The 22,470-nt window shown below is 38.4% G+C and overlaps 1 protein-coding gene and 1 long non-coding RNA gene across 4 annotated transcripts in view; both read right to left on the reverse strand.

The window, feature by feature from the left end:
* The window catches only part of LOC124154661, a 160,177-nt gene that overhangs the window by 40,692 nt on the left and 97,015 nt on the right, over window positions 1-22,470 (reverse strand). For 2 of the 3 annotated variants that reach the window (XM_046528529.1, XM_046528521.1), the window contains exons 1-2: window positions 13,395-13,649; window positions 4,960-5,069 (exon numbers count right to left, since the gene is read on the reverse strand). In XM_046528529.1, the coding sequence (XP_046384485.1) occupies window positions 4,960-5,069; window positions 13,395-13,634 (350 nt within the window). In that variant the 5' untranslated portion in view covers window positions 13,635-13,649. Of the gene's footprint in view, window positions 1-4,959; window positions 5,070-13,394; window positions 13,650-22,470 lie in introns of those variants that run through there. The other variant, XM_046528538.1, reaches the window with a different exon arrangement.
* Window positions 2,477-3,939, reverse strand: LOC124154691. Its single transcript, XR_006863980.1, has 2 exons — window positions 3,653-3,939; window positions 2,477-2,784 (listed from the first exon to the last, which is right to left on the reverse strand). It is a non-coding gene; the product is annotated as an uncharacterized LOC124154691 (long non-coding RNA).

Genomic DNA, 22,470 nt, shown 5'->3' on the forward strand with positions numbered 1-22,470 from the left:
CACTACTAGTTCAGGGATGTGTTCACCATTCCGAAGGCCATAAAAAATACGGCATTGAAAAAGGCGGAGCAACTTTCATGGTCTCCCCTTGTTAGTGCGGTGCTTCAGTTAATGATGTTATATTTGAATTTCTTTTTCTAGGAACTTTTTTTATTATTGCAAATTACCTACATGATTATCCTGGGTGATTTTTTTGGGTCTTTTTTCTACTTTTATGGCATATTTTCTCATTCGTTTCTCTATGTCAATTAACAACCCTCTATTCATTTCGCTTTTATTTCATTTTCTGAGTTTTTCATAAAAAAAACATATTTATCGCGTATGCAACACTGCATTACATTATGTATAGTATTGGTCTGTATTTTTTTTTTCTCGTGTATTTATTTCCTTAGCTTCGTAAACGAAACTGCGGATATGAATAGGTAAACTCAGAGATATTTAAAGCATTACCTATGGCATTTGACCATTATTTATTCCCTTGAAATAGTACTTTTATCTTATTTTTTAATTTATTCATATCTCATGTGCAACCACAAGAATTATAATCAGACTTAGTTTTTGTTAATAACGTGTATTCCCCTCTCAAAACTCACTATTTTATTTCAAAATGTTTCCATGCGGTCCGTAAGGTCGTATTTTATACTTTGTTAATAATTTTTTAAATCATTACTGAAAAGTACGGTTTTTTACATATTTTGGGTTTTTTTCCTAATTTTACGGCATACTTTCTCAGTCATTGCTCCACCTCAATTACTTGTCCTCTATTCATTATGGCGTTTTCATTTTGTAGGTCATTAATACGTTCTAGTGTTATGTACAGATAGCGTCTTACTTTTCATAAAAACTAACATATTATGTAATTACATATGCAACACACCATTACACAACTTGTACTATTTTGCTGGATAATTTTTAAGGCTCAAGGTTGGGGTCCCTCCCTACCAGCGGCACTCCCAGGGATTATTTCAACTTGCAAATGATATTTTCTTTGAAATAATCCTCTCGTAGACGGAGAAAAATGCAGAAAGCATTTTCTTCCTAAATCCTTCACCAAGGGCATTAACTAAGGGCATAATGGATATGAAGCCGTTGGGCAGGAAGAACTGGAAAGTTGGCTGGACCATCTTCTCCACATGGGTGCAATTAGGGTAAACATGATTTCTAATGATTAGAGGAGGTCAGAGTTAGTGCCAGTACCGATATTCGGGGAGAAAATGTGCCATGATAGGTTTTTAGGAATTATGCAGGCTCTTCATTTCTCCGCTAACAGTGAAGGCATCCATAGGACAGTGACTACGATTTGCCCAGAATGTGACCCTGTTAAAAATTCCCCATTGAAAATACCCATTAAAATTCCTTATAGGGAATTGGCAATGGGGACTACCATTCCCTATAGGGACACCCATTCCCTAAAGGGACAGTTATTCCCTATAGGGACTGTAATTCCCCATTGAAAATACCCATTAAAATTCCTTATAGGGAATTGGCAATGGGGACTACCATTCCCTATAGGGACACCCATTCCCTATAGGGACACCCATTCCCTATAGGGACACCCATTCCCTATAGGGACACCTATTCCCTATAGGGGTAGATATTCCCTATAGGGACTGTAATTCCCTAATAAAACAGAATGAATAAAAACAATTGCTCCATTGATATGAATTTAATGCTAAATAAAACATTTTTACATTGTATAACATAAATTTGTTGACAGGCTTGCTACTCTTTAACAATACAAAAGGTTAAAGAGGGCAAGATTTGGGGTAAAACTGTACAAATTATGCAATTCCAGCTATGGTTATACACATAACTTTAAAATGTATGTTGGAAATGATGAAGTAAACAATATTCCTGTTAATACAAAGGTAGTATTGGATTTGATGGCCGCGTATAATCTTATAAACAAAGGATATTAATTGTATGTTGATAATTGGTATAATTCGCCAGATTTTTTTCACAAGTTACACACCTTAGGAACTAATGTACTGTACTTTGTGATCTAAATGCAAAAATATGCCTAAAGATAGAGACGAATTAAAACTCCAAAAAGGTGAAGCCATATCATATTGCAGTAATAACATTACTGCAAATGGAAGGACAAGAAGGATATGTTACAATAATGAACACCAGGCATTCCTTGGAGTGTACAGATACCAAAAAAGTAAAGGTAAAAGGATGGCAAAACGTGTAGTGTGCTTGGAGAAAAAGATAAGAAGAGAATCCACATGGTAGTATGATGTGTGCAAAAAGCCACTATGTTTGGAACATTTCAAGCCCTAAAGAATTATCTCCAATTATGTAAAGTATTTAATTTAATTTTGAATGCTTTTATTTTTGCACACAGTAAACCATAGTTGGTAGCATATACTTCAAGCAAATGAAAGAGCAAGTAACTATTAACAAAATATCAAAATTTGGACCGAATTGGTTAACAAATACCACTTCAAATGTCTCATACAAACCAATATTACAATTGTGTTCAAATTCTTTCAAAGTTCGTGGTGTTTGGGGTCGATCAGGGGATTGATGTGAATGGTATGCGAGTATTACAAAGGCTGACAGGGAATGAACAATCAATATCTTAGCTGGTAGCATTTGCATCCATCATCAGTCTGGATAGACATGTGAAGTATTATTTGCTACTTTTCAATAGCTTCTTCCTTTGGTATTTAACCATGTCACAACTTTTGGTGGCAAATGCCTTTGTGATAACTTGCTTTAGTCTAGTTGGTATATCCCTTTTCAGGTTGTCATCCTGACTCCAGACTCTCTCCATTGTCCCTGCAAATAAATATAGAATATTAGTAATAAAAACAAGGTTATATCATTTGCTATGAACCTATCCTGCAGGAAATCTACCTATTTATTACATTTACACATGGCATCTTGCAAGCATATTTATGCACTCCCACTCTAACGCATTCATATTTATGTGCATGCATCAACGTGGCGAACAAAATGCTAGGCTCAACTTCCAACAAGTATCTATTCTGTGCTCAACAAACAGGTTATTTTTTTATAAATATTTATATATACCCGTTAACTGCGTAAGGAACACCGGGGTAAGTGGAACCCCTAACATAAATAGTTGACATTTCAATAGAATTGAATTGACATTCAATTTTAGTAACATTCTATAGCAATTGATAACAATATAACTCTTTAAGACTTCATTGCAATTTAGGCATTTGTGAAAAATTTACTCAAGTACAAATCAATACCTAAATGATAATGATCGGAGAGATTTAAATTGCAATGGCAATGTTTTGAACAGCTTATTAATTACTATAATTCTTCGACATAATATCTTCCCGATGGTTATTCATTTTTCAAGAAAATACCCTTCGTATACGAGCTAATTATGATTGATAATTTAATGCCATAACGAACTGGACGCCATAATGGACTGCTAACAAAGTGGATTCTTCTGCGAGAACCCTGATATTTCAACTTAATCGGTCTTAATGGATTGTATTTTTACTATGGCCGAGAAAGGAAAGATCATGCTAAATTGTAATTACACTGTGAACATAGTAATTAATAATCTTAAATACTTATTGAAATGAAATTAGCGGTCCATTAATCGTATCAATACATACAAATGTTCGGTGATTTACTAACGAATAGAAAAAATGTTTCATCTACTTACATGGTCAGCTCAGCGGAGATGTGTTGATGCCTTTTTCCCAGTCTTCACTGCGAAACACGGATTATTTTCCTCTTCCGCTGCGTACTTTAACATAAATTTGCTTGTAAAAGAGGATTCTACAGCACAACTAAATTCGCAAAGTCACAAAACGGTCACAAAATACAGTAACTACGAATGTAAACAATTCATTTGCAATGGCTCTTGGGTCACTGGTATGCAAGATGGCCGCCGGTCGTTGTGGCGCTAGTTTCCAAATACGATATTTAATCCGTTATATTAAAAAATAATTTCGTAATATAATGGGCAAAATATGTAACTAAGGTATTTTAAACGCCAAATATATATTTCCCATAGTTACTAAAAGTTGTGAAAATACTTGGCATTCCCCATTGAAAAAACATGAGATATATTCATTCCCCATTGAGTACCCATAGGGACAATATATTCCCCATTGAGTACCCATAGGGACAATATATTCCCCATTGAAATTTAATGGGGAATATCATTCCCTATAGGTTTTTTCAATGGGGACTAATGGGTAATTTTTAACAGGGGAAGGTCAACCAGGGCTCTGTCTAAGGCCTTGCTGTCAAATATATCATAAAAATTTGTAAGAATTTTTATTGAAATGTTTCAATTTTGCAATAACTCTGAGGTAACACATTTCTTTGATTAAAAAAATGTTTATTCCATAAATTTAAATTTTTCTTGCCGTTCATTGTGTGTTTTACTTCTGTGACTTGAAAAAATTAAATCTATGGCCTTTGAAACAAAAAAATTACACGTGAAGACTAATTTCAAGATATTTTCGTCATTAGCCTAAGGCATCAACGGTAGAAGCAGTATTATAAACGAAAATATGAAAAGTTCACTCCTTCATACAAGGAAAATTGCATGTGTGTAATGCGGGTTGCGTGAATTGTCAATTACTGGTGACGGGTGGCATACATGTACGTCATTAACGTTTTTTACAAATTGCGAGAAATAGAAACAAAAAAAATTGCAAATTCTGTTGTATTACTTGCAAGACCACCGTTACGAAGGAAAATCACCCATCCGTCATTGGAGGTTATGGCGAAAATATCATCCGCACTGAATGTGTTAACCTAAATACCTATGTCGAAGGTAATGCATTTTCTAAATTTTGCCCAAATTTTAACTACTCCAGAGGAAAAAATATAAAAACAAAAATTGAAAGAAAAACATAAATCTCATCCTGTTAATTTCACCATAGGGCTTTCTTAACGCTGACATCAAATCAAATCCACTGATATGATGTTACTAATGTCTAAAAAAATGATAATTACCTGAAAGATGATTCTCCAAGCCCAAGAAGATATTCAAGGAAGAGGTTGTAAGGAATACAACTCTCTCCTAGCTTGACAACACGATCAGGTGTCCCTAAAACAGTTCCTCCCTGAAAGGACAAAGAAAAAAACAATCATTCACTCCACAAATAAATTGACTTCGATGATCATTAAAAGCATTCCTTCCATTTACATGTATATTAAAAAATTCAACAACAGACTAAGATATTCTAAGCGAATGGTGCAAGGCATGTTTGATGACTTTTCATTCTAAATTTGTGGGAGACACCCAATAAAGACAAAAAAAACTATTATGGCTAGTTCCACAAGTATCTCTAAGTGCATTCCTAATGCACGGATAAAAAGTTTTTGATGCACATAAAAGTTATCTCTCCATGAGCTCCCATGGGAAATATTAACAGCAACCAAAACTGTAGCCTGAAAGTTTTGGGGAATTCATTTGGAGGGGGATTCACTAAAGACTTAACCTCCTAAATATTAGGCGTGGGAATTGTAAACCCTTTGACCTACACTTTGTTTCCCAAACTCCATGATGGCCACAATGACCAAAAGGAATAAATGCATGCTATAAAATGTACAAGTTTTCTCAATTCTTATTCGACCTAATAAAACCCCTTTTAACTCAAAAGCATGGCTTGTTTGCCAAATTTTTCATGGTGACAAAAACATGTTTCAAAAGTAAAAAGCTACCATTGAGAAATGACTAAATGAATCCACTAGGGTATTCAAGTCCATTGGTCCCTTACAAATAATCTACATGTTTGATGAGGATCTGTGTAAAATAGTAGCAACATAATTAAAATCATACATTACTATTTAACCATTTCTACACCACAATACCAATTAATCTTACGAGTCTCGAACTGTCGTCCACATGTTTTTCTGTGCCACATTGCCCTCCCAACATTATTCACTCAAGACTTGAATTCATAGCATTCAGGAGACTAGTCTCTCGGCCCTAAAGAATTATTTTCCATTTGGATGTTAACTATGACCATTTGGGCAGATGGGTGATACATGTGCCACTCAAGTCTTTAGAAGAGCATCCACTCCCAGACACCTAAACCCCTGAACACATTTATGCAACATGTTGAGAAAAATTTATGCCAAATTACATTCTCCGCCACTTTCACAGAAGCAGATTAACCAGGATTGAAAACATTTAATTAAAGACAAGAAGTTCTCAGTCTTTTCGATTACCCTTGAGCTTTACCACTGCCACTCAAATAAAGTCAATTGGCTGAAAAGAGATAATTGAGGGTTATTTGTCCCCCGTATTACTAACAGGGAGAGGGACAAGACCACCACAGACACATAATTTTATCAAGGGCCCATAATTTTAGTTTTTGTAATGAATATACTAAGGCAAAAAAATTAATTGCCAAAATTAGTTAGGCCCCAAGATCCAAGGCCATGTTGTCATGGCATTTTCTGTAACTAACAAAGTAGTACGTCAATCTACATAGTGCTCCAATTATAATCTTCCTTCGGGTATTACCATAATTTTATACGTCCACAAACTGCACCTAAATTACAGAAATGAAGTATTGATGGTAAAGAGCCCAAGCTAGTGGAAGATCTAAGAAGCAATATAACATGAGCCCTATCTAATACATACTTAACGACAAATATAGAGCAGTGAGTCCCTGACGTATTGCATCACACTCACGCAATTAAATAACACCTTTCATAGCATATTCTCCAAATAGTTTTGACTAAACCTTGGAGGAATATTAATAATGCATTTCCTCGCGGTTTTCCTGAGAATAAGGATTAGAGCTCTACAGGCTTCACAAGGAATTGAGGGGGCAAGAAGCCAAGGGGTACAAGAGATTTTTTGTTCTAAACAGATTGATTAGGGTACGGAAAATTAGGCAAAAAAAAGAAGCGAGATGAACTATTTATCAGTGCATTTCATTTTCCACTCAATGTCAGCAGAGAACACTCACTTGTATCCCTTCGCCACCAAGTTTTTGTATATTTCTTTTATCAATTTCTGAACCTCACTCTGTTTAGAAAAAAATCACTTACACCCACTGGATTCTCACTACCCACCCCCACCCCCAACTGTAAGGGGAAGTACTCCAACAGCCGTAGCATATTTTTTTACAATAGGGTCGTTTCCTATTGTTTTTTTATTGCCTAAATCGAAAGATCATTACTCCTTGAGTACACATTTCACAATTTCAGATTTTTAAATGACGATATCTATTTTTAGCGATTAATTGAAAAGTGAAAATTTTCAAGCACGCAAAAATGCAACGGCTAAGTATGAATGCTGGGAAAAGCTCGTGTGAGGTGACCTTGGGGCGAGGATATTGTGCACCGCTGCAATGCAGGCTGCTAGCAGGTAGCACTTGGCTTAAATAAGGAATATTATTACCTTATCAAACGAAGGAAACTTTCCGACCATGGGCAGTTTTAATAGGTGATTATTAAGATGTGTTTCCCTGAGCTCTGTGACTCATGCATGCATTGGTAATCTCAGACGATGTAAAACTCCTAACCACTCGTATAGAAACTAGGTCCCTGTGACATCACATGGAGTGGCATCACATGGGCGCCAATCTGGCCTTTTTCAAATGAGGTTAAAATTGACCATTGCCATTTGTCTAAACCGGTATTTCTAAAACCAAATAATTTGTATATTATGAATACACAAATGGTGGGTAACGAATAGCAATCAATGCCTTTCGTTTTCTTTGATGAAGGAAACTAACCTATTAACAAAACACGGTTGAAGTGACGGTCAAGTTTGGATATCGCCAGAATAAGCAGGGAAAACGAATGCGTGGGAGGAAAGGGGTGAAGGGGTATTGGTGGGCTGTGGAGTTGGTGGCTGACAGAGGGAGGGGAGAGGATGTTGGATCACTTATCATCTTACGATTCCCTTACAGTGCGTTCACAATGATAGGCCAACGTGGCAAAATATTGTTCTATAACCTAACCAAAGTCATCATTATCGATTTGTTTCAAGGTTAATTATAATGAAGCTGTGCATATAGTGTCGGAAAAGCATTTGGGAATACAAGGCTGCAATGGTGAGAAACATTGCACTGCAAACCACAACAGTGTAATGATAAATTTTTAGTTTATAATGACTGGTGCAACACAAACCTAATACGTACATATTTTCATTTCAGTCATCATGACTTATGTGGCACATTCCATTTTATATTACTGAGAATTGCTCCTTTAGGCAAATACGTAGGCAAGAGAAAATAAAAGTGAAGAGCTGAATTATTATGAAATAGATATAAAACACCCGTTGTACGTACATCTCTTAGAGACAAACCAAGTAAACAAACAGACACCAAAACAAAACAAAACATTTTCCCAAACAAGTGATGGTATACTACTTGTAATTGAAGTCTACTTTGAATCAAAATATAATAAATAACTTCATCACAAAAATGTACAAGCAAAACCAATGAGTATAAATAATCAAATGCAATGGAGGAAGAAGGAATCAAAGAGGAAGGAGTGACAATTGAGCCTACCATGAGTTGCTGTCGCAGCACATGAAATCTGCACTACAATCTCTAACAGAGAAGAAAATCTTCCCAAGTAATTTCTCAGGGATTAATGAACATGTGGCAAAACTGTACACATATTCAACGAGGATATTGTAAGAGCAGGACATGAGAGTTCAAAATCACCACAGAATGAAGAAAATTATCACAAAAGGATAAGATCATAGTTACAAAAAGAAAAGATGGATGTACGTGAGCAGTAAACAGATGGAATAGATTGTAACTTTGAATCATAGCTTCCACCAACTGGTGAACCTTCTTTTACCATTTTCTCCTACAAAATAATTGTATTACTAAGTTATAATTTCAAATCCCTATCCATATTGCAGATGTGATTTTTGCCCAAATCATTTTCAAAGAAAATAGTGTGCCAAATGCACCTATAATTCTAGCTACTTGTGTCTAACCCAATCTAATCCTGCTCACCAAGCAGTAAGCGTGATTATTCTACTCAAAGTCAAAACCGTTCCAACTTCCATGAGAATATCCGTGAGTCATTGGAGTGGTGTAATGTTTTGCGTGTCATTGCCTCCCTCCCATTCACAATGATCACTCTTCTGACTTTGGTATGGAGTGGTCGACTGGGTGCTTCTTCCTTTTGCTTCTGTTTTCCTGAATCAAACAATTAGTCTTAATAATCAGAAACACTTGCCAATCCTCATCAATGCTACAGATGAAACTTTTTTTTCAAATCCCTTAATACCTTCATAAACCAGAATATTTGCCAAAACTTTAAAAATTTCAACAAAAAATAAAAAACTAAGATTTACTTTTTCAGACCAAAGGGTCACATTTATTTAAAAAATAAGATTTCAGCTTCACAGTGGACATAATGCTTGCCAACCCTCATCAAAACCATGGTTGCATTTTTTTTTCAAATCGTTCAATATCTCAATGTATCAGCCTCAGCCTTTCAAAATTTCCAACAAAAATCAACTAAACTATCATTTCCTTTTTTTTGACCGAGAGGCCATATTATTTTGATAAAAATAATTCAGTTCTACAGAGTAATGTCACTTTAAAGCGAGCATGCAAGTTGTATTCCCAATTGAAATCAATTAATAAATATAATGCGGTGGCTTATAAATTCATATCACTGTGGGTTATGCAACCCTAGATACACATTATCTCTCTCTCTCTCTCTCTCTTTCATTCTTTGTTTCTCTATTTACACTTTAACTCAATGACAATACATCTCAAGGCGATTACTTGGAATAAATAGTGACATAGTTTACAAATACATCAAAGATACTGGGCAGCACTCTACTGGTGGATTGCCAATGGTCACTTTCCATCGTCGTATTACATGTGCATAGATTTCAGGATCAGTAAAGGCATAATCAAGCGACGACTTCTCACTCCCTTTCAATTATCCCAACCTTTTTGCCCACAATTCGACAGCGCGGTCCACAGGAAAACTTTATTATAATTTCACCGGAATACGCAAAGCAGGAATAGGGAAAATTAACGACGTATTGCGGGTTGCCTATCGAGTTTTACGATTACTTCAGAGGGCAGACCATTGGAGTCAACCACACCAATGAAAATGAGCTTCAATTAGCATTATCATGATTTCAATGGAAACAATCGTCATAACTGAGTTCTTTCGCACTCAAAAATACAGTCACTTTGTATGAAATACAATAAATTACGATTTTGTTGTTATTTTTTTGGACGAAAATTCGAAAGTTAAGAGTTAAAAAAATTCGGATCCTTGAAGATATTAAACGATTTGAAAAAAAGAAACACATCCGTTAAATCAAAAGGGATTGACACATTTTTCTGGGTATTAGAGAGAGAGAGAGGAGCGAAAGGAAGCACGCTAACCCCCACTCCTTCCTCGACTCCGAAAAAAGAAGAAACAAAGAAGAGCAGTCGCCCGCCCTCTGTCACAGCAACACAGGGTAAGAGAGGCGAATACACACGCACAACATTTCACCACCCACTCCAATGACTCACGGACACTCTCAGGAAAGTTGAAATAGCGATGACCAATGAAAGAAAAATCCTGCTTACTGCCAGGTGGAAGCATTCGAAATGTGGTGCTACCGATGAATGATGCGAAGATAAAATGGATCGACGGTGTAAGTAACAAGGAAGTGCTACGAATAGGAAGATTAACTGGACTGATTATCGTAAAATAAATTAAACGAGCAGTTAAACCAGTAAAAAAAAGAAAGACAGTAAATTAACAGAAGAAAAACAACTAACTTCCAAAATTAAATCCTTAGAATAAAATCCAGCTGTGGGAGTGGATTGGAAAATAGTGGGAGAAAAGATAAGTCTTCTAAAAATCTTAAGATTAAGTAGACGGGACAACTTGGTTGGCCACATTTTCAGCCATGATGGCCTGATGAAAACAATCGTAGAAGGACACAGGTGGAAGGGAAGAAGGGCAAGAAGGGACGGCCACGAATGGGTCGCATAGGACAAAGGGGTGTTATAAAGGGTGTGAAAGAGAAGAAATACGTCAGGATAGTGAAAAGGCTAGTGGACAGGAGAGAGGAATGGAGAGCTGCGCGTCTAACCAATCTTAGGATTGTTGACTAGCGATGATAACTGCTTGGTAAATTATTCACAAGCAGCTACGATTATAGGCGAATTTCGGCACGTTCCCCCCAAGTCCCAGAAGAAATAGACTAGGTTTGTCAAAACACGGCCCCGCCCAAGGTTCGTTTTGTTTTTCGTAGGACGGAGTCTCAAACACAAAGCATACTTATCATGGGAGGACTAATAAAAAATTCGCCCGTTTTCAAAAGAAGGGGAAATGCCTTTCTCCTCCCCCTCCCCCGTCTGGGAACCCCATGAACCCAGAGGAAGAAGGTTGCGCTCGAACATAATGACCATTTGAATCGGTAGCATAATCAATAGCTGGCAACAAAGCGCGAGATAAATGTACGACGATCGTCAACCATTTCCATGGGAACCGTGCAATTGGGAGAGTAGTTCGGAAAAGGACAGGGCGAATGCATACAACTTCCCTTGATTACATTAAAGCCATAAGCATCAAGCCACAGGTATCAAAACCATTTCCAGCACATTGAGAATTTGCTTACTACAATAAAAAACATGCGTTTCAAGGTCTTACATACCTACGGTTCCATCACTTATGCCAATCGTGAAACTTCTCACTGGAGGTCAACACTCACAGCACATAAGAATTAGCTTCCAGCCAAGACGGAGAAATTCATTTCAGGACTATTTGGATTACTTTCTTTTCTAGATCATAATACTTTTTGTAAATCTCATGCAAAAACTGTAACCCACACTCAATAGATGGCAAAGTCTATTAGTATGGACTTCCACTAAATATATAAAATTAATAATCTAACGCAAGAACTTATATTTCCAGATTTTAACCATCAAGGAACCCATTATCCACAGGCATATCTGTGCCATGTCAGAGACTGTGGCAATCCAGACTGTGGCGAGCATGAGGGGGGTTCAAACCCCTCTGACCATAATGTTTGAGGGGTCCTCCTGAAGTGGACAGAATATGTCCAGGAAATTTTCCACAAGAAATTATGATATTTAAATTCCCTTTCACATTCAAACTTCAATTAATGTAAGTATTGCTGAAAAATAGTTACAACGACCAAGTTAAATATTTTTCTGATGCAGTCAATGATGGACTCTATGGAATAAATGCAACGTCCTGTAAATTACATTTTATGTCATATATGTCAGAATTGTGTGCAAATTGTTTACAAATATACGTTACGTATATTTGATTTCATGCCAATGTTATTTGGCAAATTTCTCGACCAAATGAAAAACGATAAACATTATTACCATCAATACTCCCACCTAAAATGAACCCCCAATACCGAAGTATTTTCCTAGTCACGGCTTTGGAAGGAACCATTCCAAATCAAAATACACGGTAGATATGACCTTAGGTAGGTACCAAAAATGAATGTAAATTTATGATACAATTCGCATTTATATCATCATCCCCTTCCAAATTTTATCCCGGCTCCGGTCCTGAAGGGAGTCATTCCCAATCAGAAGACGACGATGAATGCAGCTATTGAATGCCAGCAAAATAAATGAGATGGAGAAAGCCAGCAGGAAGAAACTCGTGAATCATTGAGCACTCTCATAAGCTCTGAGGCGGAGGCTATAAGCACGGGCGACGCCTGAGCGAGATCAAGTACAGAGAGGAGGCGAGGCGGTGGAGCAGGTTCGTTCAAAGAGCGAGGAAAAAAGAAAAGTTCACTTTACGAATCGATGAAAAGCTTCACTTTTAGACTTCCTTGTTCATTTTTTAAGAAAATCCGCCGAAGACGATCGATGGTTTTGCGTATCCTTACTTCACGCACGGCCGAACAACTCATTCACACGACCAACTTGCAAAGAGGAGAATCACTTCAGCACACACACACACTCACACACATGAAAGACGGGCGAAGCAAGATGGCGGCGGCACACACGCGAAAATGGTGTAAAACGGAAAAGAGAAACTCGCAGGGGGTGGGGGGGGGGGGGGGGAAGACACGGCAAAGCGACCACTTCACCAAGTGGATTCACCAATCCGAAAGGTTGATCTGGACCAATGAGGGCAGAGCTCACCCCAAACTAAACCGGGCGAACTTCACTCATTCAGGGCTAGTTCCTTCCCTTCTCGGGAACACGTTTCCTGCACTTCGCAGAATTTTTGTTCGGGGGGGTCCCAAGTCTCCGATACGAAGCTAGGATCACGAACACCAAGCGCTCTTTCTCTATATATCCATCCACTAGGCTACCACGATCCACGCGTTTTATTGCAAAAGATGGAGGAATGATTCCAAAGGGTGGTTGGTATGGGGGGAAGAACCACCATTTAGGAGAGCACTGGAGAGGGTTGAAAATGATAGCACGAGGGGCAATTGTGGGATTTACCTCCTCACTCCTTGCGGGAAGAACACTCGGTGGGATGACTGTGATTGCGTGCCTTCGCTTGGAAGAAGGGACAGCAACCTCGTGGTTCTCTCCCCGAGGGACACTCTTCGCCGGTTCCCGCACAGATGGCGCCAGCGGCAGAGGGTACGTGGGCGGTGGGGGGTCGGGGGATGCGCGCCTAATCTTAGAGGTGCTCCTAAAATTAGACGCGAGGGGAGGGATGCGACCGTGGCATTGCATTGTGGGAAGGCAGGGGTCCGTTGTCCGGGAGCACAGCCACCGCCGTTGGGAGGAGGAGGGGGCGGAGAGGCGTAGCCGTGTCGCTTACGCCGTAGCCGCCGCGGAAATGCGCTTTCCGCCCACAGATTTAATGCATGCGACAACTATTATTGTTAAAAGTATTCCACCGATTAAGATACCTGTTTCCATTGAGCACTCAAAGAAGCATTCTGGCGATCTCCCCTCCTCCCCTTATGCACTTCCCTCTTCAATTTGCTGTAAGGCCTACCACCTGAGGGTCTGAGTTACCCTGTAAATTACAGCTTGATTGCTAATTGGAAAGTGGGTTCAAATCGAATTCTAAGGTTTGCTCAGGACAAGACGACAAACAAAGCGAGTTGAGAAAAACGTTGTAAAAAATGAGCGGCCATCGGCAGGAGGAGGTTGAGACGGAAGCAGCACTATTATTATTTAAGGATTCTACCGAGGATTAAGGTAGATTACAGGGAATGGTTAAGCATTCCGGCAGCCTTCCCTTCCTAAAAGTACTTCTCTTTCAATTCACATTTAGACGCACTCCCTTTCATTCTATCTAAAAGTCCTATTCTCTTTCTTCCTCTCCCTCGTTTACCAAACATTCGAGCCTCTAGCACTTAGCCCACTTCCCGCTAATTGTAAGCAGGCACTCGCTCCATCCATAACTTCTGTCTCCTCTGTATCTCATCCAAAAGCTGCCTCTTCTCACCGACCACGTCTAGCACTTCGTCGTTCCTCCTCCTTTCCGTCCACTTCACCTTCTCCACAACCACATCTCAAACGCCTTCAGTCTTCTCACCTCCTCCTAAAAGTCCACGTTTCCGCACCGTTAAGCGCTACGCTCCATATCAGACTCTTCACTAACCTTTTCCTTAAACTCTTACATAGCGATCCTCTCATAAGCTCCTTCCCGTTCATGAACGCCTCCTTTGCTAACGCATTTCTCTTCCATACATGTCCTTGCCGTTGCTGTATCCGTTTCCCCCTAATGTGCAGCCCAAGTAGTTGAACTTCTCTCCCTGTTCAAGTTTTTCCCCACCAACTTTTACCTTGAGACACACATTTCTAGCTAGCGATGATTTACAAAACCGCATTACCATAGTCTTCTTACTTGAATAAAATACGAAGGAGAGCGAAGCGATTCATCAAAAACTGTGACAATAGAACATAATTGGTTGCACTGCTATAGGTCTCTGAACACCTACTTAGGTAAAGACGTTTCTGAAAAGTAGGTGTAATTATTAAGCTAAAAGTTATAACAATATGCCTGTAATGTCATCTATTTTTTTATTATGAGCATTTAAAATACGTCTTACAAGCCATCAAGGAAAAACGTAATTCGCACCGCCGCCATCTTGAATGACGTCAGCTCATGCAATAGTGTTGTTCTTAACCACCTTGACCGTGCACATTATTGAAGTTTACAGTGGAGATATTGTGGTTATTACGCCGTATTTTTCGTGTCGTAGTTATTCCTCGATATGTCGCAGCGTATAGCTTCAAGTACTGCATTGAGCCTAAGTGCAGAAATACGACTAGAAATGCTCTAAATAAATGTTTTCATACGGTCACCCAAGACGTAGAACGAAGATTGGTTCGGATGAGAAAGTGCCGACGAATGTGAATGAATGAAAAAAATTAATTCTAATATTAACGCATTGTTTATCAGATTTGACACAATCCTATACCTACGCATCTTCACCAGTGGAAAGTTTTTTCACTAGCTGGCTTTATCCACTTCGAGGGGATCTCTGTCCGACACTTTTTGAAAAAATTGTATTCCTCAAGGAGACTAATGCAACCATACAGAGCAACATTTGAGAAGTTTTACTTTAAAAAATAAAATATATATTTTTAAAACATACCTTTCTCGTGTACTATTTGTAACTATCCTTACGAGCAAAAACAGGTTAAATGTTTTTTAAGATCTCTCAGTTTCCATAAGGTGAGGTGGGGTAAGTGCGACTGCGGGGTAAGTGCGACTCCCCCTCAGGAAAATCGTATTTCCGTTCTCGAAGCAGGTGGCGGTCGTGCAACATATTCCACACATTGTTATGAAACCAGAGCCAACGACTTTGTAATACTTATCCCTTAATTTCTCGTTCCACATGCTTGGGAAATATACCCGTCCGTTCATCTCGTAGTCTTAGTTGGTTGTGAGGAGAGGCTATACCGCAGTTCCTTGTGAATCAACGCATCGGAGGTGTTAGGTAAGAACTATATCTTGTTTTCTCTTCTTCATGGATTGGCTTTCCTTGCTTTACTTTAAAGTTAGGAACTCGGGTCATTATATTTAGTTTAGATGGGGGGTCGCACTTTCCCCGTCGTAACCGTTCATTCCTACCTTCCGGGGCAAGTGCGACCCCGTTACCTGGGGTAAGTGCGACCCCCTGTCGCACTTACCCCAGGCTACGGGGTTGAAGTATGGATTGAATTTTTAGTTTCTGTCTAACAGTTCTTGCGTTAAACTTTTAGTTTCTGTATGGCAGTTCTTGCGTTAAACTTTCTTAAATAAATGTTGTAAAACACCGAAGTTTATAAAACTAGGTCTTTAATTCTCTCATTAACTCTTATTTTGAAGGTTTATCTGATAAAGATAGCTCACTTCAGTTTGTTGATTGATTATGATAGGGCATTGGATATCATGTCTTCTGACGAGGAGGATGTAGACGACATGGTATTAATGCCTGAAACAAGATAGCAAAAAAGCTTAAAATCGGTGACTATAACATTCAAAGTGGAGATTGGATTCTGGCTAGATTCAGCAGCAAAAAGTCAGTTGCTCACTATGTAGGGAAAATTCTGGAGATTAATGAATAAGGTGATGCCGTGGTTTGCTTTTTGAGGAAATTTTTTGGAGCTGAAATAAGTTTCACCTGTCCATGGAATGAGGATTCCAGCGAAATACCTAGGGAAGGTGTTGTAAAAATATTACCGAATCCCCTATCGACCGGCCGGCTTATAAATGTTTTTTTTTTTTTCAAAAAGTATTTCAAATACTGTTTTAGATTTCAAACTCCCAAGTCACAGGTATTGTGCATTACAATTTTGCCCAGCCCTACTTACATAATACTTGAACTGCTCTCAGAACTAGCTATGCAATCATTGCAAGAAAGGCTGTTAACTTCCACCTCACCGTCCTCCTCAAAAACTCGTGCCTCCACAGAATAGGTTGTGCTCGGGGCACACACGAGCTCGAACGATGCATTCGTTTTGATTGTGCATAATTTGCACGCAACCAATGGCAGTCTAAACATATGTAAACATATGGCGTCGTCAGCGTAATCTTCTCGTCCGACCCTAATAAATGTAATTTCATTGTTAAATTTCATAAACACATCTTATATGTATTTTACAAGAGCCGGTGATATTACATTTCCATAGCTATGCATCTTCACTCCCCGGCTTTCAGCATGCATGTAGCAATTTCTGTTGCTTATGTAAGTAAACATTGCTGCCGTTGTAATTGTCGGCAAGTTTCCGGTGTCAGCCTTGGTGAAACCAGGTTCCGTGGCGTTTGCTTTTTACGATAAAACCTCCGAAAGATATATAAGAAATAAAACCTCACTTAAAGTCGTTAAATAAGCCGAGAAATTTGGTGACAATGCGCAACGCCACTGGATTTCCCACACGATTGACGTCACTTTCCGGCTGGCCAATGGAATTACGTTTTGAAGTGGGTGTGTTTTTGGAACTGTTTCGGTCATTTCTTTTGTAAATTCTTAAGAAAATATGTAAAATAAGTGCGTCAAAGTGGCCTTTAAGGCAATTTTACTATATTTTACGATTTTTAGTTAGTATTTGAAGGGATATTAAAATTTTGTCCAGAGACCTATTATAAGAATTAGTCTGGGAGCCGCTAGAGACTCGGAGACCACGAACTAGGCTTGCATTTTTGAGCAATTAAGAATAGATATCAGTCACTGAGACACGGATAAAATCATCTCGCAACTTCACTACGTCCGACTGAAACGATAAAATGAGAAAAACATTTTTACTTTTTTAAAATTAGTTTCAAGAGAGAAGGGGGCAAAGGGAATCACCCTAACCACCACTCTCCCAGCAAAGAAAAAAAAAACAAGGAAGAGTAGCCATCGTCAAAGGGTAAGAGGCGAGGCGATGACACGAAAAACATTCTTCTTTTACACATGAGGAAATAAAAGGTCGTTTTTCGCGAATAATAAAAATACTCAAATTAATGATAGGAGAGACTCGGAAGTCAAACATGTCCAACGCTCCCCTTCTTTTCTTTATTGTGTATGGCTGGTGGTGTTCCAAAACCCTCTTCACCCCCGTCACGCGTGCTGAGGCGCCGTGCGGGGGGGGTAGGATGCAGAAGATGAAATCGGGTGCGATCACAACCAGTCAATCAACCGCAACCTCTTCGATCATCGACTTCACGCGAGATGGCGTGGAAGCGCTCGAAGCAATACAGGCAACTTCCACTAATAAACAATTTTAATGCGACAGATTTCGCTGGTAAACAGGTGCTGTAAAAAGTGAAACCCGTCTCTCTAAATATTTTTAACTACAAGTTTTTTATTACATATTTTTTCAAGAGCAGTCAGTCATAATAGGGTAGTTTCCTTCTTCAAAGAAAACAAAATGCATTGATTGCGATTCCTTACCCACCATTAGTGTATTCATAATATACAAATTATTTGGTTTTAGAGATCCCAGTTCAGACGAATGGCAATGGTCAATTTTAACCTCATTTGAAAAAGGCCAGATAGGCGCCCATACGATTCCACTCCACGTGACCTCACAGGGACCTAGTTTCTATACGAGTACATAGGAGTTATAAATTGTCTGAGATGACCAATGCATGACCATGAGGCAAAGAGCTCAGGGAAACATCTCTTAATAATCACCCATTAAAATTACCTAAGTTCGGAAAGTTTCCTTCGTTTGATAGGGTAATAATAATCCTTATTTAAGCCAAGCGCTACCTGCTAGCAGGGTTCTCTGCTACCTGCCTGCATCGTACCGGCGCTCAAAGCCTCGCCCCAAGGTCACCTCACACGGCGACAGCTGGAACCAGGAATACGTCACACGGACTTTTCCCAGCATTCATACTTAGCCGTCGCGTTTTCGCGCGCTTGAAAATTTTCACCATTTGTTCAATCGCGAAAATTAGATATGGTCATTCGAAAATCTAAGAGCGTGAAATGCGTACTCCAGGAGTCTTCTAGTCTTTCGATTTAGGCAATAAAAAAGTATTAGGAAACCACCCTATTTGATTATCATGATCACTTGGTGCAACACATTCCAAACCAGGCGTGAGTGCGTCCAATGTGAGGGTGCCTTCATAGCTCGGCGTTGCGTACTTGGGGGCGGAGCTAACTCATCGCAGCAAGTTGGAGCCCTTCACAGCGAAAACAAATGAAAGACAAAAAGCGTCGGCTCCTAAAAATCAGCCTGTGAGCATATCATCTTATAATTTCGAACAAAACGCACAATACATATGTTGTTTTCTGCATGTTAACACAATTTCATTTCTTAAAATATTCTTCTTCACTATAAATAGTATTTGAAGTTAATATGGCGACCATAAAGTCGATAATAATGCATGTAGTGATGGCCCTTGCCTATGCATTATTATGACCATTAAATTTTATTTCTTAACTCGGAATATTCGAAAAATAGCTAATTACACACACTCAATGAACATGAGTAACGTGAAATGTTATCAGGAATATTTGTTAATGATAACTGTTGTTCAAACAGATTGTCCTAGTCACGTTATCTAAATAGCTCTAACCGAGTAGATTATGAGGGCACGATTATTAGATATCAATTGGAATTTAAGCGACCGTAGTCACCAAAAAGCACCTCTCACGCTGTATTTAGCTTGTGATACCATTTACGGGTATGAGTTACGCTAATCTATGCTCCTCAGTGATTGTAATCTAATTTATGATTAATATCCGTCTTATGTTTAGGAAAGGTACGAAATATCTAAGCTAAACACTTCAAAATAGTAGTAAATAATGAAATAAATAGCATTTGCCACTCCCATTAGAGCTAATCTTGCATATTTGTACACCCAGAAACAAACACCAATTCGAAATCGTCGGCGTACTGCCGCCTTCACGCAGAGAAAATCCGACAGGTTCAGTTTTTCTTCAATCAAACATTAAAATCATTTCAAAGATGGCAAAATTTATTAAGAACTTTGGTAAATGAAGACAGGATAACCTACAGAAATACCTCAGCCTTTCTTTAAAACCAAATATTACATTGTGTAGTAAATCAGGAAATCTGAGTTACTGTAATGGAGACAACTCCTTATTAATTATTAATTCCAACTGTGTATGAATATTAATTATGACACACAAATCAGCCTCATTGGCATAACAATCCGGTCAATAGCAACCACAAACAAAACAGTTGCCAATAGGCAAGTTACCTGAGATACATAGCAATATACAGTGCAACCAAGATAAAACGAGATCCCACGGTGCTCCAATAAATACTCGCTATAGCGAATTTTCGCTTTACCGGAGGTGGAGCAAATAATAGCCAATATACCTGTTGCGAAGAGTTATACAGGAACAGGAGTGCTACGGCGACAGATAAATTATATCCGATAAACGTAGGCATAAATCTAGACGAAAGGCGATGTTTTTTGCATCACTAAATATCCTTACTCAAACAACGACTAACTATTCAAACAATTTATAAGCGCCGCACTGAATAAAAATCATGCAAAGCATTGTTTTGTCAATCATTATGCCAATGCATGACCGACGAAGCCATTTTTCTATGTACTTAATTAGTGCATATATGTAATCATTCCATTATTTTGGTATTTTCCACTGAAAATTCAAAAATTAACTCTAAAACTCTATCGCGGTTATTTAATGCCTAACATGTCTCTATTGGTGTATGTTTATTGTTCTCGTATGTTAAGCGGCAGTTAAGTGAAATAACGTATTGCATTTAGTTTCTGCCGTCGAAAACGGTGGAAGGTTATATAACGGTCCTGCCTTGGAAGACTTTTTCTATCATATACAGTGGCGCCGACTCCATGGGGCCTGAGGGGGCCCGAGCCCCCTTAAAGATTCGTTTGGGAGCCCCCTCATGTTTCAAGAAAATAATTAAATTATATTATGCTATGTGAAATCACAAAAATATATTGGTAATTTTTATTTCCCATGTTTGACAATGGTTACCTTTTAAAATAAATTTAACAATGTGTTAAAACAAATAATTATAAGGTTAAGCGGGTTAACTGAATCAGGTGGTGTGAATCATGATAGTGTTTCGGTACTGCGACACACTTAGAATTTAACCTCTTCCCGGGGCAAGACCTCGGATATGGGCCCCCCCAATATTTTTTATAAGTCGGCGCCCCTGATCATATATATCAATATTTTCACCGAAATGAACTACTTATTTATCGAACGACAGTTAATACATGAATTTGAGACTGAGCACTCCACATTAACTTCATTTCTAACAGATCGCAAGAAATTACAGAGATAAAGGACTCTTGGTGAAGGTTTTCCGGCGATCTCTCCGACGAAACTCTCGATATAGCGAATACCAACACCAAAAAAGGGCCTCGTAAAAACGAATTTTTATATGCTTAGTATAGGGTCAATTGACGGTGCATCGGCTCTCTCGTAATGGCGGGGGTCTCGAAATAGCCCGTACTTGCTTTAACGAGGTTCCACTGTAAATGAAAATAGATATACAACACTCCCACATCAAGTTCCAATTACATTTACAATAAAATTTCAATTTACACCTTTAAATCACAATTTCATATGTATAACATCATCATCATCAATGGTCAACAATCGTAGGATTGGTTTGACGCAGCTCTCCACTCAGTTCTCCTATCAGATAATCTTTTCACACCTACGTATTTCTTCTCTTTCACATCTCTCTTTACTTGTTCCATAATGTATTACATGACAATACAATTATGCATTACTAATTTAACCTATCAGGTGGTTTTATAATTCTTTTTGGTCTACTTGTTGCTGTAATCTCTTCATTATTTTTATACCCAATATTTTTGTCAATCCTGCGATCCAAATCCTTACTTGGACGTCATTACCCTTATCATCAACAGGTTTCAATAATATTCTACCACTTTCACTCTCAATTGGGTTCATCACTTTGTCATTAGGTACTTTCACGATCAATTGGATCATTAGGTACTTTCACCATCAAAAGATTTCTTGTACAATTCATTTTTAGTGTCAAGCTCTTCGAAGTCACTATTTATAACATGCCCTTGCTCCAAACCTGAATTGAACTCGCACGTTTTTATCATATGATCAGCATGTCTGCGCCAAATTAAATCTTCATTTTCAAGTTTAACAATATAATTTCTGCAGCTCAGTTAATAATTGAATTTTAAACTTCTCTGGAATGACTATTCTATAACCCCACATGATTGCTCCATTTTCAACGCACAATTCATTTTTCCTTACAAAATAGGGCTTCAATTCCAATGAATCGCAAGTATCTAACCATCCTGACTTTATCTAATACAAAACCTTACTAAGAACCTTGTCTCTTTCTGCAGCAATTCTTATTTGATCATTATCAATAGGTACACAATTACAAACTAAGTTCATATAATCATTCACTAAATTCTCAGTTTCATCCTTTATGTCATTTTCATCAACTGGTAGTCGAGATAATGCATCTGCCAAATTACTGATGCCTTTAACGTATTTTATTGTATCGTCATATCCAGACAGAAACAACGCCCACCTCTGCAACCTATTAGCTCCCATTTGTGGAATACCTTTATGTTCACCAAATATGAGCGTTTCTACGTAACTGTCATACTAGGGTTCAA

The sequence above is a fragment of the Ischnura elegans genome, chromosome 1, assembly GCF_921293095.1.
Source record: "Ischnura elegans chromosome 1, ioIscEleg1.1, whole genome shotgun sequence".
In the NCBI taxonomy this organism is placed as follows: Eukaryota; Metazoa; Arthropoda; class Insecta; order Odonata; family Coenagrionidae; genus Ischnura; species Ischnura elegans.